Source organism: Microchirus variegatus, assembly GCF_963457635.1.
Source record: "Microchirus variegatus genome assembly, chromosome: 19".
In the NCBI taxonomy this organism is placed as follows: domain Eukaryota; kingdom Metazoa; phylum Chordata; class Actinopteri; order Pleuronectiformes; family Soleidae; genus Microchirus; species Microchirus variegatus.
Window position 1 is genome coordinate 21,825,958 of NC_139820.1, and position 19,455 is coordinate 21,845,412.

The 19,455-nt window shown below is 41.9% G+C and overlaps 1 protein-coding gene across 1 annotated transcript; it reads right to left on the reverse strand.

The window, feature by feature from the left end:
- Positions 1 to 7,944: 7,944 nt before the first annotated feature.
- On the reverse strand, positions 7,945 to 13,193 carry mtnr1al (melatonin receptor type 1A like; the record flags this gene model as incomplete). Its single annotated transcript, XM_083906471.1, has 2 exons — positions 7,945 to 8,714; positions 12,908 to 13,193. The coding sequence occupies 2 exons, from the start codon at positions 13,191 to 13,193 to the stop codon at positions 7,945 to 7,947; spliced, it is 1,056 nt and encodes a 351-aa protein (XP_083762597.1).
- Between the last annotated feature and the right edge of the window lie 6,262 nt (positions 13,194 to 19,455).

Genomic DNA, 19,455 nt, shown 5'->3' on the forward strand with positions numbered 1-19,455 from the left:
GATGGGAAGGCGCTAAATCTCCGCTGGGGTTAATTTACTTTTACATTCAGCCGAAGACCGGAGTCTCTTTAACCTATTTAATGTCGGCCGACGTGTTCAGACAACAGAAGAAACTCTGGGATTTTTCCAGCTTCATAAATGTGACGATCGTCTGGTTTCTCTGCTTTACTTTCACTTTAGGTTTGTGGACAAAAAGAAGACATTTATTTTTTTAATGTATTTGTTTAACACTTCTTCAGCACCTGTAACTGAGAACATGAAGATGAGGAGGAGCCTTGGTGTGGAAACTCGGCTTTAAAGGACTCTTCCCGCCCTCTTTTTTTCCACTTTCCACTTCAAAACCAAGCGGAAAAGAACGAATGTGAATATCTTCTTTTTGAGAGGACGATGGCTTCTCGCCCCCGGAGCGCCGCGGCCAATCACAGCGCTAATTGAAAAGGTCTTTTACGGCAGCAGCAGTTTACTGAGTGGAAGTTTCAGGAGCGGATTGAAGAAAGGCTTTCTGGTCACTTTTTCATCTTTCTCTCTACGTAGCTCCACCTGCAGTTTGGGAGTATATATGTGTACGACACCATAAACATCCATCCATCCTTATATTACAAAAAAATCACCTCACCTGCCAGTTCCCTAGTCTCCCGTACAAAGTTTTGTGCAGATCTGTAAATGTATGGCAACGTTACAGTGCACTTCCTGTTTTAAATGGCCCACTTCCTGTTGGATCAACGTCATGTCCGTAAGCGCGTTCATGGCAGTTCCCTTTTCTCACATACGACGGAGCCAAGACTTGGCGACAACTCCTGATTCTGAGGACTCCGGCTTTAATCTCGCAAGGCTGGTTTTCCACTAACAGCCAGCAGGGGGCAGCGGAGACGCCTATCCCCCTATCTCCCGACGATGACTTACGTGACTCATTTTCTATGAAGCGCCATGTTGGCAGGCAAACCTGTGGCAGCAATGAATGGAACCGCTGCTGGATTCAACTTTAAATCCACGGAGATCGACCGATATGTCGCAAAACTTGACAGACGGAATATATCAGATAATTTTTTACCATTATGTAAACGAGTTTGTGTAGAGGACGTTATTCCGGACCTCCGATGTCTCCGATATCTCAGTGACATTTCAAGAAAGGCCTGGGGTACCTTTGAGCAAACGTACCCGAATCCCATTGCTCCCCATTCATTGGGCTAATTGGACGATTTAAATTGACCACAGCTACGTCCAGTGTTCTCTTACTGCTGGTCCTGAGTCTGTATCAACGGCACGGTTGTGTCAGGACCGTCATCCAAATCAGATATTCCCATCGCTATCATGTGATCCGCTGTGGAGATTCCCCAGAGGAGAATTATTCGACCTTCTACACGACACTTCCGTGCGTCTGAATCTGCCGTTATCATTATTTTAATGCAGCGTTTTTTCCCGATTTCCTTTAGAATCCGTTTAAAATAAAGCGTTCGTCTCGGGCAGAATTGAACCTGGACCGCTGACGACGTGATTATAGCGCGAGCAGAATGCTACGTGACGGACGGTTGGCTCTTTGCTTCTTTCTTTCCAGTAAATTGAACTTGAATGATTGGTTCTTTGTTTACACAGAGCAGATATGGAGGAGATGAAAAACCGAGGAGATGAATTCACGACGGTCCTGCGTCTGCCGACTACTTTCATGTAATAAATGATTTCTCCTGACTCTTCCCCTCTTTTCATCTCCATCCATTTAATCTCCGACCTCCTCTTCCCTCTTTCTTCAATTCCTCCTTTGTCTCATCTTTTTCTCATCACAGTCTCTGTCGCTTCTGTTCCCGTCGTCTTCCCTCACATCTGCTCTTTAGTCCTTTATTTAAGCAGGTATTTTACACACTTCATTTAAATGTCAGCGAATCTGCAGCGACAAATTTTCCGTTTCTGAAAGTTTGACGCAAATCCGCTGGACGTAAGGTGACTCAGTTTCTGTGAGCGGCCCTTTAAATCCACGGACATCGACCGATATGTCGATATATCTGATGCTTTTTTACGAGTTTATAAACAGGTGGAGAGGAGACATCATTCCAGAGCAGCAGTTTCCTCACGTCTTCAGCTTCCTGATTAACTTCCCTGCACCTTTTACTCTGGAGAAGAAGAAACCTGGAGGATGGACGCCATCGTTCAACGCTGGAGTCGACTGAAAATGAACAGGTAATCCTTGAAAAACCCAGATTTTATTACAGTACAGAAACACCTGTTCATATATACGTAATCAAATAATGATGTTTTCTCAATTTTTGTATGGCGGGATGAAGTTATGCGAAGCTAATTTAAGCAGCTGCTCGCTGTAGCTCTGTGTTGTCGTTAATCTCACAAAAAAAAACAACCTCTTAATAAAATAAAAGTGTTCCCAAAATATGCAAGAAGCAGCTTAGCTTAGCTTAGCTTAGCTTTCTCCAAAATGAACAACCGCAAGCTAACGCTTTACCCTGCTAATCACTTACAACTTCCCGCCAAAAATTTAAGCTAGCTCCTTTACTTCTGCTTGGTTTTTGTTCAGGGAAACTTGTGACTTTTTAACATTAACATTAGCTGTTAAAACGTCTGATATAGATGCAATATGTTTATATTGTCTTTTAGCAGTTGTTTTTAGCGGTTAGCGCTGAGGGATTCGACACGACCTAAGATGAAAAAGGTGCTAAACATCTCGGAATCTTTGTTTACTGGAAATAGTTGGGCAGGAAGTGCTAAATACATTCTCCAAATATAAGAACTTCTGACAATATTTTGGCACAAATATGAAACGTAGACATAAGTATGTATATTGTAGTCTTAAAAACAAACCTTTTTATATGCTTTTTTTCCCTTCAGGAATGCAGGTAAATAACTCTAATTTGACATCTTCATCAAGAAATAATCATTTGAAAATTAATTCATAACAATAGTAATTGTATTTGTGTATTAAAAATGTTATAATTTTTGTTTAAAGAGCTTCTAAACACTGGTGTATTAAGTGATTTTGATCATTACCAATGCTGTTGGAGTGCTGCTCTAGTACATGTGTTCAGCTCTGTATGAGTGCAGACAGTGACAGACAGGAGGCGCCGTCTCACAGTGAACGCTCCTTTATTAAGACGTTGTTGACCAGGGCTCGGTTGGTTTTGTCCAAACATTCAGAGCAAACATTCTCCATTCGACCATGTGCAAAACAGCGTATGAAAGAAAACACAAAAAGAAACATTCTCTGTTTTACTGTTTGTTCAGTCGCCGCTCGGCCTTCAACGTTCTTCACAGACATCTCGAAAACTCTTTCACCTCACTTGACAACAGTTCATTGCATTGAATTTAAAGAAAGAAAGAAAGAAAAAAGGATCTGGATTCACACGGCCGCAGGTAAAACGTCCGTATCCTGTATTTTTCAAACCCTCCGTGGACCAATTATCTGCTGTTTAAATCAATCTTCACCTGGACTCTGTTCTGCAGCAGCAGCTGCTGTGAATGTAAATGTACACTTTTCTGCTCTGAGACGCCTTTACCTCAGTGTTTTATTCAATATCCCCAACACAACAGTAAGGAAATTACTGTTATTTTTCCCCACACGACTCATTTTCCATGCTGTTGTTAGCCTGTAGGTGTAGTTTTCACCGAATCCCTGGTTAAAACACAGCTATGCTAAGTGGAGTTCTGATTTACTTCACTTATTCATTATTTTCACAGTATTTTTCTATATTTTCAAATAGGAAATATTGCATTTACTGTATGAGCAAATGTTGCCAGACAAATGAGAACAAACGTTTTGCACATTGGGAAATCCGTTAGCTTAGCATAGCAGAAACACTGGAAACAGGAGACTTAGGTAATGGCTGCTTCGTGTTTACAATCACGACAATGAAGTGAGTACGCCATGTTTTTAAAGGTGTTTTTTGAATGTCAAAAGAAGCTAGGCTAGCAGTTAAGTTTAGGTTATCTTTTATCATTTTAGCCTTGTTTGCTAACTAGCAAATCAACATAGCAACACGCAGAAAGAGGTGCTTAAAAGGAGACAGCTATTAGCTGAAGTAACAACCGCTAACGCTTAACCCTGCGCCTGCACTTAGAACTTCCCGCCAAAAATTAAACAATTAAACTTTTTTTCAATTAAACTTTTGAACAAAAGTTTTTGTTCAGGGGAAACTTAGGACCTTTTTTTTAAGGTTAACATTAACTGTTTAAACGTATACGATATAGATTTAATATGTTTACATTGTCTTTTAGCGGTTGTTCTTAGCGGTTAGCGCAGTTAACGTCTTTGTCCGACAGTTTACTGGAGACGGTCGCGGCAGGAAGTGACGGTACACGATGATAAATTCTCAGAATTCTGACAATATTTTGGCACAAATATGCAAAAATAGACGTTTACGCTCGGTCTCCCCCTCCGTGTTTACCTGGTTTTGCAAGAACAAATCTATCAAACACAGAGCGAGGTCGTTGAAATGGAACATTCAGCAGCAGCAGCAGCAGCAGCAGCAGCAGCAGCAGCAGCAGCAGCAGCAGCAGCATCAGCAGCCATCGAACACAGTATTGCTTCTGAGCGTCAGAGACGCCTTCGTTCCCTGTGACAGAAATGCCTTCACATCGGATTATCGCGGGGATATGGAGAATCCTGCCCTCTCACCTGTGCTGCTGCTGCTGCTGCTGATGCTGCTGCTGCTGCTGCTGCTGCTGATGCTCGTGTCCTCGGGGGAGTAAGAAATGTGAGGATGTGAGGAGGTGAAAGCTGCAGAGTCTGGGGTGAGATAAACAAGTCCACGCTTCGAGCAGCGACATAACAAAGCCTTGTGTTTTCTCAGGTGTTTCAGCTGGTCACAGACGACGTCCTCGCCCGTGTTTGACGATACCGAGACGGAAAGAAGGAGGTCGTCGAGCTCACTTTCAGAAACGAGTGAGTAGACGTTTGTGCGAGTCTGTAGCTGCGCGTGGAGCTCTATCTAATCTAAGATGATTAAGTTGGATTAAGTATGAATTGCGGCCTCAACGTCCGACCTCCGCTTTTCTTTTTTTTTGTCTTTCTTTGAGAGATTGGCTTCTTCCTCAGATCTACGGTGGCCCTGAGAGCTCAACTCAACTCAACTGCTGCCAATGAAAATACTCTAAACGCAAGTGAATATGTAAAAAATATCTTTAAAATTAAAAATATGAAGTCGCTACTCGTCGGTTTGAGTACAAAAATTAGCTAGATGAGTATTTGTTGTGTAATTTCATGTCTTATTTCGGATGTATTTTGAACTCTCGAGGCCACCGTACCAAAAAAAAGACTAATGTTAAAGGTATAATATTATATGGAAATTGTTTCTGTAAACGAGCCTGGTGTTAAATCCATCGGTCTTGGGTTTTTCATTTAGTTCTACGTGTGCTGTAATCCTGCATTTGGTTCGCTCCAAGCGAACCGAGAACTACGTTTGTAGAGTTCGGTTGCGTGTTCACACCTCCCCAAAAACACGAACCGGACTTTCCGAGGAAACGGACTAGCGTTCGATTAAGAAAGAGCTCAAGATAAACCCGATCACAAGACGACAACGACATAACGTCTTTTTGTTGACGTTAACGTCTGTCCTTCTATAATCAGATTTAGCTCGACCGATGTGAAACTATCGTCGATAAACCCGACAACGGACTGCGATCCAAAAACGATTATGCTCGTTTTTGGACGAGCGTAATCGGTCAAAATCTCAACTGGACGACTTTTTGGCCAGTTAAGACTTTGACCGATTATGCTCGTCCAAAAACAGAATTTTTACGATTAGAAGGTAACGGAGAACCTTTGGACGCCTTGTGACCACGCGTTCCAAATCAATGAGGTAGCTGTAACCGCTAGCTGCGAATGGCCAGTAAATACACGAGGTGTCGTTTAACCGTATCAACCCATCCATCCATTCATCCATCCGTCATCCCTCTGTCCGTCAGGTGTAAATGGAGTCTGCTGCTGCTGCTGCTCAGACGCGGCGGCGTTAGCTCGTCCGTCACTGTCTCCGCTGTCAGACTCCTGAGCGCTGACGGGCGTAAATGTGATTCCTGACAGTTTGACGGATCCGTCTCGTCTCTTCAGCGCAGCGTTGCCGCGGAAACCGCCGTTCCACCGGGGTCCGTGTGACTGAAAGACTCGCTAAAGAAATCATCTCCGAGACATTTTGTTTTGTAAAAGAATTAAAAGTTCATTTTATGCACGTCATTTAAAAACACATTCACATAAATATTCTGCAAATCTGTTTGTGATTCCCTGAACGAGACCAAAACGTAAAGTAAAGCAAACATGAACGAGTCACTAAAACGAAGGATTCACAGTGTTGTGCGTCGTTGACGATCCCGTTACCAAACCTGAGACGTGCGACGTCGTTTACGTCGTTTCTTGACTCGTGTTTTTTCTGTCGCTCTCAGGAGAGGAAACAAAAAACTTCGTCTTCGCCGTCGTGTCCCGCATGAGTCTCGGTGATGAGGTAGATGCTGCGCCGCTCAGCGCTACGAGGTCGGTGCAGTGGTTTCTGAACGGTGTTGAGGTTTTTTTTTTTTTTTTTTGCATCAGGATCATGGCTTTGTTACAGATATAAGAATAAAATGATACTGGAAAAGACAGGAAACGATGACGTCGTTGAGAAATTTACGACTTGTGATTTATGGCACAAAGGAGCCGCGATATTCCACCGCGTTTTTATTTTATTTAACGACATCTCGTTCATCGAGATGCTCTGTGTTACCTCCACCAAAGAGGTTCTGTTTATCTTTTATTGTGACAGGGTCGGTGATCACAGGAAGTCGATGTTCCCATTGAACTGATGACGTCACTGTGGGCAGAACTGGGATTACATGGTTCACGTCTTAATCTCAGCGACATCTGAACAGATCGGGATGAATTTTGTTACGTTTGTGAAGAAATGGTGAGAACCACACTCTGAGAAATAAAAGTGCTAAGTGGAACCATATATAAGGTTCTTCGGCTTGTCCTCGTATACCTTTTTGGCTCCAGGTAGAACCTTTTTATTTTGGAGGGTTCCACCAAGAACCCTTTTAAAACACTTGATTCAGGAAAGGGGTTTTAAAGGGTTCTCTGGTGGAACCATTAGTGTTACCAAGAACCTCTTTAAAACCCTTTTTTCGGGAAAGGGTTTTTTCGAAGCAAATGGTTCCAGGTAGAACCTCAGCCCTTGTAGAAGAACCCTTTTGGAACCCTTGTTTCTCAGAGTTTATAAGCAGGTAAAGTTCTAAACAGATCCAGAAAGTTCTTCTGGGTCAAAAATGTCGATCTTAAAATTTGTGGGAACCCAAATGTGGCATTAGTGCTTTTATTTTGAAATCTGGGAGTCAGAGGAAGTTGCCTCTATATGGCTCTCGCATGAGCAAGACCAAAAAGATTTATATTTTTATGATTTTGAGGATGTTTTCGGTGGATTTGAAACACAGCTGGAGGAACTTTGTGTCGAGGGAATTACGCTGGATTAAGTTGGATTAAGCCTCAATTGTGACTCTACTTTGAGAGTTTGGCTTCTTCCTCAGATCTACGGTGGCCCCTAGAGCTCAACTCATGAAAATACTCAAAACACAAAAAGTAAATATGTCAAAATAAATCTTTAAAGTGAAAAATATGAAGTTGAATATTAGCTAAATGAGTATTTGTCGTGTAATTTCGTGTCTTTTCGGATGTATTTTGAACTCTTGGGGCCACCGTACCAAAAAAAACCCCCTAATGTTACATTTATAAGATGATGTACTGTAAACAAACTTTGACGTTCGGATGTAAATCAACAGTTTTTCCTCACAGCACCGTTTAGTTTTTTTTCTCGTTAATATAGAAAAACATCATGAGTCACTTTTCTCCGACGTCAGAAACATCGTCAGAGTTCGCGTTTCTGCCTCGACTTGAGTTAACGGAGGAGTTTGTGCGTCACAGCTAATCCAATCGTGAAGCGTCATTTAAATCCTCCTCGCTGGTCAAAAGCGGCGTTGAAGGTCTCAGCAGCGCAGGTTGAAGACGATGAGGACGATCCTCTTGTACTCCTTCCTGAAGTTGTGGTTCAGGACGCCGTAGACGACGGCGTTGAGGCAGCTGTTGAAGTACGCCATGAAGTAGCTGGCGGTGAACAGCCACTCCGGGATGGAGCGGCCCAGCCGCGGGTCCAGCGCCACCGCCAGGCCGATCAGGTTGAGCGGCGCCCAGCACACGGCGAAGAGCACGAACACCACGAACATGGTGAGGAAGTTGCGCAGGTCGTGCGGCTTGATCTTGGGCCGCGAGTCCGGCTTCACCCGCCGCCGCACCTGGATGACGAGGATCCAGATGCGCAGGTAGCAGTAGGTGACGATGCCGATGGGCAGCACGAAGTGCACCACCACCACGGCGATGGTGTACGGCGAGCTCACCGACTGCGCGAAGGTGCACGAGTACACGCGGGCGTCGTACTGCAGCGACTCCACGAACCAGTTGGGGGCGACGGCGAGCACGGTGAGCGCCCACACCAGCACCACGTAGCACGCGGTGTTGCCGTTGGAGAAGAGCCGGTCGTACTTGAGGCTGTGGCAGATGTAGCAGTAGCGGTTGACGGCGATGCCGGTGATGTTGAAGATGGAGCCGATGACGCTGAGGCCCATCAGGAAGCCGCTGATCTGACAGTGGATGTAGCCGGCGATCCAGCCGTCGTGGAAGATGGCGGTCAGCACCAGCGGGTACGGGTAGATGGCCACCACCAGGTCGGCGAGCGCCAGGCTCACCACGAAGGCGTTTCCTGCGGAAGAGACCGGTTATTGTGCTTTATTTTGAAAGGTAGAGTCGGGTTTATTGCCATGTTTGCTAGGATCGATACTGGGAATTTTATTTGGTGAAATTGGCGCCAAAATACAATAAAAAACTAAATAAAATAATAATAATAATAGTGCACAGTACACTGTACAGTTGCAGTCCACTGGTAACAGGGATACGTTAATGTAACGTAGCCTAGCATGTAGCACTTGTAGCACGTAGAATCTGTGGATTAAAAAGAGCTTTTTGGAGATTAACGTTAAAGTTTTCAGAGATCTTTAAAGTCTTTTTTTTTTTTTAAACTGTTCTACAGTTCGAACTCCAAAACTCCGCAGCCAATCAGCAGCAAGCTTCCTAAGCCCCGCCCCCCTGGGTCAGAATCGCTAAAACAAAAACCGAGGGAGCGCAAAGAAAAAAAAATTATCGTCTCGATTCTTAAAGTGTTGTTGGATATAAAAGTATTTTAAAGTAAAAGTACAGAAAATGACTTAAAAATATATATATATATATATATATATTACTTAAGTAATATTTAAGTAAAAAGTAAAAGTTGGAAAGTAAAGTACAAATACCTTTGTTTTACTTGTTCCTAAGTACAGTTTGGCTTCTTCCTCAGATCTACGGTGGCCCTGAGAGCTCATGAAACTCATGAAAATACTCAAAACACAATTAAATATGTCAAAATAAATCTTTGAAGTTGAAAAATATGACGTGGAATATTAGCTAAATTAGCTAAATGAGTATTTGTCGTGTCTTTTCGGATGTATTTTGAACTCTTGGGGCCACCATACCAAACAAACCTCGTGTTAAACTTTGACATTTACAACACTGTTTGTTCAGTATTTATCACCCTTTTCATCAGGAAGGAGAAGCTTCATCGTAAAAATCTGACGTCACACACACACACACACACACACACACACACACACACACACACACACACACACACTTGTCGCTACGTATTAAGTCCACGCTTCTGTCTTTATTACCACGTTTGGCCTTTACAACTATTCCCCGACTCTGGACTCGTCGTATGTTAATGAGCGAGTGCGAGCGGCTGCCAGGATTGAGAGGTTCAATTCCCAGAGTGCTTCACTGAAGCTGAAGGAAGAAAAAAACCACATTAACGCTGCCAGAGATGCTCTCATTAGACGCATAAATCAATCTACGCGTGCAGACGTGGCCTCTGTGCGTATTTAATTTGTGTGAATGCACCTCAGAGCGCCAGGTTTTTACTCTTTACGCTTTGTTCTCGTGGGTAAATAACACATTTTAACCACTCAGTAAAAACTACAGCAGCTGAAAGTCTGAATGTCAACTGTATCTTAATGTCAGAGAGACTTTTCTAACAGAAAACTGAAGTTTGTAAACCACTCACTCTCTCACACCAAACCCCATAGAGAAAATCAGTGATTTTAGCTCACAGGGACACAGGAGCTGCTGGTCTACTGCTGCCTCGTGTGGTCACTTTGTGTCACTGAGGTCAATCTGAACAATAGATTTCAAAAGCCGAATTGACCAAATAAGACATTGTAAGTTAGTGATGGAGGCAGCAGTGGATCAACATCTCCTGTGAACTCCTGTGTCTCTGTGTTGTTAAAATCACTGATTTTCTCTATGGGCTTTGGTGTGGGAGAGTGAGTGGTTTACAAACTTCAGTTTCCTGTTGGAAAAGTCTGTCTAACAGTGAAATAATTCAACAAACATATTTTTTTAATACATTTAAGAACATATCTCAGCTTTCTACCTGGAATTTGAAGTTTGTAAAACGCTCACTCTGAGACACCAAAGCCCATAGAGAAAACCAGCGATTTTAGCTCACGGCGGACACAGGAGCTGCTGGTCTAACTGCTGCCTCGTGTGGTCACTTTGGGTCACTAAAATAAATTGAAATGAATACTTTTTAAAGCCGAAGTGACGCGATAGCACATTGTAAGTTAGTGATATTTCACTGTTTGACGGATTTTTCCAACAGGAAACTGAAGTTTGTAAACCACTCACTCTCCCACACCAAACCCCATAGAGAAAACCAGTGATTTTAACATCACAGAGACACAGGAGTTCACAGGAGTTGTTGATCCACTGCTGCCTCCATCACTAACTTACAATGTCTTATTTTGATGAATTCGGCATTTGAAATATTTAATTTAATTTAGACTTAACTCAGTGACACAAAGTGACCACACGAGGCAGCAGAGGACCAGCAGCTCCTGTGTCCCTGTGAGCTAAAATCACTGATTTTCTCTATGTGTTTATAAAGAGACACAGACATCATTTCCCAGTTGAAAATGGCAAAATAAAATACTTTTTAATTAATTTAAACTTAAATCAGACGTGTTAATACATCAGCTGAGTCTTTTTAAGTCCGTTTAAATTGTCCAGTTTTCCACTTGAGCTCATGAATAAACATTTAAATGTCTCAGTCACGCTGTGACTTTACACTAAAGTAAAGGATGAACTCAGTCGGACGTCGTCGGGCTCCGTTAACGAGGTCACGTGTGATAAATGGAACCTTGCCTTTTATGCTAATTGACCTGTTCATTAAGACAAACGATGAGTTCATTATCGGAGATCTGTGCCTGTGAGACTTTGACCTTCTAACGCCTGGAAATACCACGCAGCACTTTCACTCAGATGCTGATTCATGCGTCAGATACAGAAACGGAACAGTAGGGGGCGACACTGGACCGTGTGAGCAGTTTGTGGCACTTTGTCGTCTTTTTCTTATAATTTTGAGACTTTTTATTATAATATTACGACTTTTTACGATGAAGCGTCTCCTTCCTGATGAAGAGGGTGATAAATACTGAACAAACAGTGAATGAATCACAGTACAAATACTTAGTTACCGTACTTAAATACAAGTAAAACTCACGTATTTGTACTTAACTTTTACTTTTTACTCCACTACATTGGTTCTGGTTTGGCTTTTGACACTCAAGTGCAGTAAATGTCGTAAACTTTACTGAAGTCATTTTTTTTTTTAAGTAATTTTCTGTACTTTTACTTAAAGGTACTTTTATATCAAACAACACTGCGGCAATTCTGTCGACTTTTTCCCCAAAATATTGAGACTTTTTCTCATAATATTGGGACTTTTTAAAAAATAATATTACGACTTTTTCAAATAATGTTACAACTTTTTTATATTACGATTTTTTATAATATTCTGACTTTTTCTCATAATATTCAAAGGACTTTTTTTATTGCGACTTTATCTCATATTGCGACTTTTTCTCAATATCGTGACTTTTTCACGTGATATTCCGACTTTTTTATAATATTACGACTTTTTCTCATAACATTGCGACTTTTTCTCAATATCACGACTTTTTCACATGATATTCTGACTTTTTTATAATATTACGACTTTTTCTCATAACATTGTGACTTTTTCTCATAATATTCAGACTTTTTTATTGCGACTTTATCGCATATTGTGACATTTTCTCATAATATTGTGACTTTTTCTCAATGTTACGACTTTTTCTCATTATATTGCGATATTTGAGGATTTCAGAAGCCGATTCTCTGGGATTTTCACGTTAACCATTTTTCGTGTTTCCGAGGTCGTTTTGTCGGTTGATTTTGAAGTTTGGTTTGAGTGTGAAAGGTCAAAAGGTCAAAAGGTCAAAACCACTAAACAGCCAGAAAATCACATGAAAAAAGTCGACTTTTGGACGACTTTACTATGATTCAACAATTACTTCAATATCAATTTAATAACAGTTGATTTTAATCGCTGTAAAAATGTTTGTGCACTTTAAAAAAAATACACTTTGTGACTTTGTGAAATTACAAAAACACAAGTTTCTTCAACTTTTCACACGGAAAAAAAACACTAAAAATGAAGTTAAGTTATTAAATTACGAAGATTTTCTTTCTTAAAAAAGTAAAACTGAAACACTGATAATTCACAATATTTTATTTTTAAATTTCATAATCATTATTTTCAGTCAATTAAATAAGTTACAGTAGTTTTTTTTACAGTGTAATGATGACATTTTATCACGATAATGATCGATTTTCCGCTGATTTTATACTTTTTTGCTCTAATTCTGACTTAAAGTCATAAACTCACAAAAGTAAGAAAAAAAAATGTATTAAATATATTTTTTACTCTTTTAAATGTTATTTAAATTTTAAAATTTTACTTTTATTTTCACTTTTGACGTGTACCTGCTTTCCTGAGCTTCTTGTTCCTGAACACGGACACGATAACCAGCAGGTTCCCGATAATATCGACCACGATGGTGGTGATGAGGACGCCGGCCAACAGCGTCACCACCCAGGGGAAAGACTGCGGCTGCTGCCCGGCGCCGCTCGCGCCTTCCTCCGCCGCCGCCGCCGCCGTGGCCGCGGGCGTGGAGTTCCTCGCGCCCATGCTGGTTCCTCCCACCATCGTGGGCTCCTGATCCTCCAGCGACATCAGCTGCGGGAGACGCCGCGCGTCGACGAGTCTCATCGGGTCGCGTTGGCGCGGAGGAGCGTGGATCCACTCGGCTGCATTTTTACGCGCCGCGGTCAGGACGCACGGCTGCGCGCGACGGCACCGGAGCGACTGGTGCTGGAGTGACCGGCATCCCGCTGCTGCTGCCGGACACGTGACTTTTTATTACTACTATTCTTCTTCTTATTATTATTATTATTATTATTGGATGAGTCCTGTAGAGACTCAACATGAGCGCGTCTCCAGAGAGGCGCGCGCCGCTGAAAATGCGCACAAACCGGCGCCGTTTCCCGGTGTGTGTGTGTGTGTTCCCGGTCAGTGGATCGTCAGGTCACGCGCCTCATTGTGTGAATCCACTCCGGTGATTCATTCATTCACAAATCCGCGATTCATGATTCCTGATTCCCGCTCCATTCACGCTCCGCCGCGCGCGACTCCAACTTGTTCTGAGCGTCAGTGGAGCAGATTCACGCGCCTTATAACATCCACCACGCGCACCACGCACACCCCCCCCCCCACTCGTGTCCCCGCTCCACGCTCATCTCCCACTCTCTCTCTCTCTCTCTCTCTCTCTCTCTCTCTCTCTCTCTCTCTCTCTCTCTCTCTCTCTCTCTCTCTTCATTTCCGGTTCTTCTTCATCTTTTCATCTCCAGGTTTTTTCTTCTTCTTCTTTTTTCTCCCCTCTCGCGCACAAAACGCTTTCATTTGATCCAGCTGTGATTCCACGTCTCGCGCTGCTTCTTATCGCCTCCTCCAGATGTTCGCGTCCGTGTTCATATTCTTCTCACGCACGAGGAATCTTTTTTATTTATTTATTTGTTATTATTATTATTATTATTATCATTTCTCTATTGATTTAAAAGTCATTCTATTAACTTCATGAAAAATACCTGAACTACACCTTTATCACACAGTGAAATGATGAGATGAAGTGGTGAAAATACTTTTGACTTAACTTCAGTGTGTGGAGAGTGAGTGGACGCTTGGTCAAAGAGGACGATGGAAACTAACTGTGCCTTTAAAGGCTGATGTTTTGCTTCTTATCCGTCTATAAAGCAAGTAGCGTCTGTCTGTCTGCGACAGGCATATCTCACTGACAGTTAGTCAGATTGCCCTAAGACTTTGGATAAGGGTTGAACATGACCTGATGGTGTGCATCCTTGATTTTCACATTTTTTGGAGGAATTTTAATTTTCACTGATTTATCACGCTGCACCAGGCAGACAGTGGCTCATCAGCAAAAAAAGTATCTCGGAATGACTTGAAATTTACCATCATAATAGTCGGCATCGCCCTGAACAAGGATCTGTTGAAAATATTTGCAAATCTCTTAAGGAATAATTTATGTGAATTTTTGAAATTCAGGAAATGATCCATTTGCCCTGATGCACTTTGACAGTGAGCTGACTTTCTTCTCAAAAACAAAAAGTATCTCGGAATGACTTGAAATTTACCATCGTAATTCAGATAATGGACGACAAAAATGTTATTTGGCTTTGAACATCTACACACCCCCCCCCCCCCCCCCACACACACACACATAAACAGCCTCATAAATCTAAACGTATGTCCCTTCCATGACCTGCTCTCACGTGTCTTTCATGTCATTCAGGACCCTTTTCGTTGCAGTAAATCACTTCCTGTTTCATGTGCAGGTTTTTTTTTTTTTTTTAAACTTATTTTCACAGAAATCATCCTCAGCCTCACTGGGAAATAGGTTTTTGTTGACCTCTGACCTCCTCCCCCTCTCTCTCTGTCTACAGTCACAATTGTTCCACAGCACACATCTACTGAATTGTGTGTGTTGTTGTCGTCCTCACACACGGACACAACTAACGTCCAGACATCAACAGTAAAGACTCGTGTGGACATCATTTATGTTTCACTGAGGCTCAGACGAGGTTGATTTCCAGGAATTTTTTTGTCTATAATCATAAGGAAGAAAAACATCCATATTATCCACACACACACACACACACACACACACACACACACACACACACACACACACACACACACACACACACACACACACACACACACACACACACACACACACACACACACATACAGACAAACAAACAAACCTTTAAACACGGCTTCAATAGAAAAGAGAGAAAACTGATAGCTAATGTAGCCGCTAGCTGCTATTTTAACCGCATGCTGTGTGGCATTTACTTTAATGCTGTACTGTGGACAGACATGAGTCATGAGCTGCTAACGCCAACTTCCGTCAAAACTAGCTACAAGCGTAGCTGCTAATGTGAGATGATGACGCCGCAACATGTGGCTAAATTAGTTGCAAACATCAAGTGGTGTCTGGCTACTACAGAAGCTACTGTGTGGAGGTACTACGACAAACGCCGCAGTACCTGCTAACACCAGACACTGGTGCCATAGCATGTCGCTACATTAGCTGCTAAAATAAAGAAAACTGGTGTTGTAGCATGTGTAACATCAAACACTGGTGCCGTAGCAGGTGGCTACATTAGCTGCTAACATAAAAAAACCTGGTGCTTTAGCATGTAGCTACATTAGCTGCTGAAATAAAAAAAACTGGTGTTGTAGCATGTGTAACATCAAACACTGGTGCCGTAGCATGTGGCTATATTAGCTGCTGAAATCAAACTCTGGTGTTTCAGCATGTGGCTAAATTAGCTGCTAACATCAAACACTGGTGCCGTAGCATGCGGCTACATTAGCTGCTAATGAGCATGTGGCTATATTAGCTGCTGAAGTCAAGCACTGGTGCTGTAGCATGTGGCTACATTAGCTGCTAACGTCAAAAAATGGTGTTTTAGCATGTGGCTACATTAGCTGTTAATATCAAACACTGGCTCTGTAGCATGTGGCTACATTAGCTGCTAATGTCAAACTCTGGTGTCGTAGCATGTGGCTACATTAGCTGCTAAAATCAAACAAAGAGTGTTAAAGGGATTTTGCAACATTAGGGACCAGGTTTTGGTCTCCTGGGTCCTGGTAATGTCTCTGTTTTTATGAGAAAAAGACGTAGAAGACTGAGGACATTTGTCCTCTGCACAAATTGAACTCATATGTAAGACAGTGAAGAATGTCTCACACAGTTGACAAGGTGAGACCGATGTTCTCCAGCACGTTGATATCAATCTTCTCGCTGCTGGAGTTCAGGCCAAAAACATCTTTCTTGTATTTAAGTCAAACACTGAGCACATTTTTGTCTCTGATAGAGTTTTTAAAAGTCTCTGGACGACAAACACAGAACATGTGTGTGGGATTTACAGCACAACAGCGTCTCAGTCTCAGTCTCAGTCTCAATGATCCTGAGCCTGAAACACAGTCAGACGGTGGTTTTTCGTGATGTTTCACGTTGTCATTGACCTGGTGTTTTTGGTGAGAGGATGAAGGAGAATCACTGTTTGTGTTGCTGCTGTTGTCGTCGTGTCATGTGACGCCCTGAGGGAAACACAAACACCTGCCGCCCTCCTGAAGACGCTGCCTTTCATTCTCTCAAAAACCACTGAAGGATGAACGTTTGTGCTGAAAAACACTAAATATTTTGTAGCTGTGGTGACTGAAGGTGACGTTAACCCTTAGCGCTCACTACTTCATACACATCTCCTTATATGGACATCCTGGCAGTGTGTGTTTATAGGTCACATCTGCAGACTTTACTAAATATGGTTCTTTGTCTTCTTATGTGTTGTTGAGCACATGTAGCAGCTATAGTAGCCACATGCTACGGCAACAGTGTTTTATTTTAGCAGCTAATGTAGCTACATGCTACGACACCATTGTTCGATGTTAGCAGCTAATTTAGCCACATGCTACAGCACCAGTGTTTGATTTCAGCAGCTAATGCAACCACATGCTACGGCACCATCGTTTGATGTTAGCAGCTAATGTAGCCGCATGCTACAACACCATAGTTTGCTATTAGCAGCAAATTTAGCCACATGCTACAGCACCAGTGTTTGATTTCAGCAGCTGATGTAGCCACATGCTACGACACCATCATTTGACGTTAGCAGCTAATGTAACCACATGCTACGGCACCATCATTTGATGTTAGCAGCTAATATAGCCACATGCTACAGCACCATCGTTTGATGTTAGCAGCTAAAATAACCACATGCTACGACACCAGTGTTTGATGTTAGCAGCTAATGTAGCCACACAATGTTGTATTAAGCCTCAACATTAGCAGCTACTGTGGCGTTTGTCGTTGAAGTTCCGCTGTATTTTTGTAGAAATCCTCTCAGTGTTGATAGAAGATAATAATCTTTATTCATATTCTCTTTACATTATCAAAAACAAAACAAAAACAGAAATAAAAAAAATCTCTCACAGAGAAACAACAGAGTAAAACATGGGGGAGGCGCCCACATTAATACAAAAATAAACTTTATCAATGAATGAATGAAGGCTGACGTACATTTAAGTGAAGTCACAAACAACAACACAGCCACTGTACAACAACAACAACAACAACATCTGTGAATAATAATCATCTGTTTCTGTACAACACAAATTCTCAGATAAACACAAACACTAATTATCTACAATTACCCACAATAACAACAACAACAACAACAATGATGCTGCAGTTTACTTTTATTTTTTAAATTTGAGTAAAAAGGAAGTGAAATTTGACCAAATAATAATAAAAAAACATAATTCATTAACAAATGTCATTATTATTTTTGCTTCAATACTAATTTTTATCTTTTGTTTTATCGTTTATTATTTTCACATGAAATGTTTAGACCATTAAATTATTTAATGTTTTATGTTCATATGTCATTTTACAGTCAAATGAAGAACTTTCAGTTTTCACCGAGGGTCAGAAAATATGGCGGCCATTTTAATAGTTTAATAAGTTAATGTTTTTTCTTCTTCTTAACACTTGTAACGTGCTGAAGACATTTGAGTAAAGTTGTTTTTGTATCGTAACATTTTAACCATTTAAACATTTTTAAGCACATAGTAACATGTGTTTTTGTGGTAAAATAACAGGTTTCTTTGGAGTAAAATAACAGGTTTTATTTGGTAAAATAACATGCTTTTTGGGGCTAAAATGGCAGTTTTTGGGGCAAATATTTTTCAAATATGCAGCAAAGCAAAAAAAAACAGCTCTTTTATGTGAAGTGTGCGCGTTAAAGCGTTTAAAGCGACTGCACAGACATGTTTTCAGACACCACTTCACATTCAGGGTTCATTTTATCACAACAAAGAAAACACTGTCGTCTGATTCACACTCGCACATTAAAATCTGCAGAATTTACAAAGACTTTTAAACTCTGTTAAAGTTGAAATGACATATACTGACGTTTGTGTGTTTCTCTCTGAGGATCCAGCCTCCTTCATTATAACAGACGACAACAACAACAACAACAAATGTGCTGAATCACGATGTCAGACGCAGTTTAATAAAGGGATAGTTCAGGGTTTTTTTGACGTGTGATTGTCAGTTTTTGTGCTCTCAAGCAAACGATTTTAGACGCTAACCTGATAAAAATCTACACCTGTTTAAATCGACAAAGTCTAAATTAGCATTTTGTTGAAGTTTGTTAGCGTTTACTCTCCTGCTCCAAACCCCATAGAGAAAAATGAGGGATTTAAGCTCCTGGGAACACAGGAGCTGCTGGTCCACTGCTGCCTCGTGTGGTCACTTTGTGTCACTGAAGTATTTTCTCTATGGGCTTTGGTGTGAGGAGTAAACAAAAAAAAAGCCCTGAACTAAACCATTAAACCTTTGTTTTTCTGTCATTTTTACGCACACAGGAACACAAACATGCAGCAGCAGGACTTTCAAGCCCTCGCTCTGGATTCGCTCGTCAGGCGGCGCGACCGACATCTGCGTCGCGGCTCTTTATCGGGATTTCATCACAGAGACGTTAGGGCCGGTGTGGGCTGAATGTCACGCTGTCACGGTAACATACACTCGCATCGTACGTCGCACACTGATACCAGCGTCTGGTGGCGTTTAATAGTCGTGTGTGTGCGCGTGAGAGACTGACAGGTGGGTTTTGTGAAGTGAAATGTGCCAGATGTGGTTGTTTTCAGCGGAGAAAAAAAACGCCGTTTGTTCTCCTTTGTCGAGGCTTGAAAAAGAAAAAGTTTTGCCTTTGAAAGAGTCCACAGACGAGTCTGTAATACTGGACGAGTCCTGCCCGAACTTCTTCTTCTGCTGAGGTAACGCAGGAGTTCTGACAAGTCAAACAAATGGGAATAAACCTCTCGTCAGAGACGTGGACTAAGCTGCCTGAGGTTGTTGGGACGCTGGACGCTGGACGCCTGG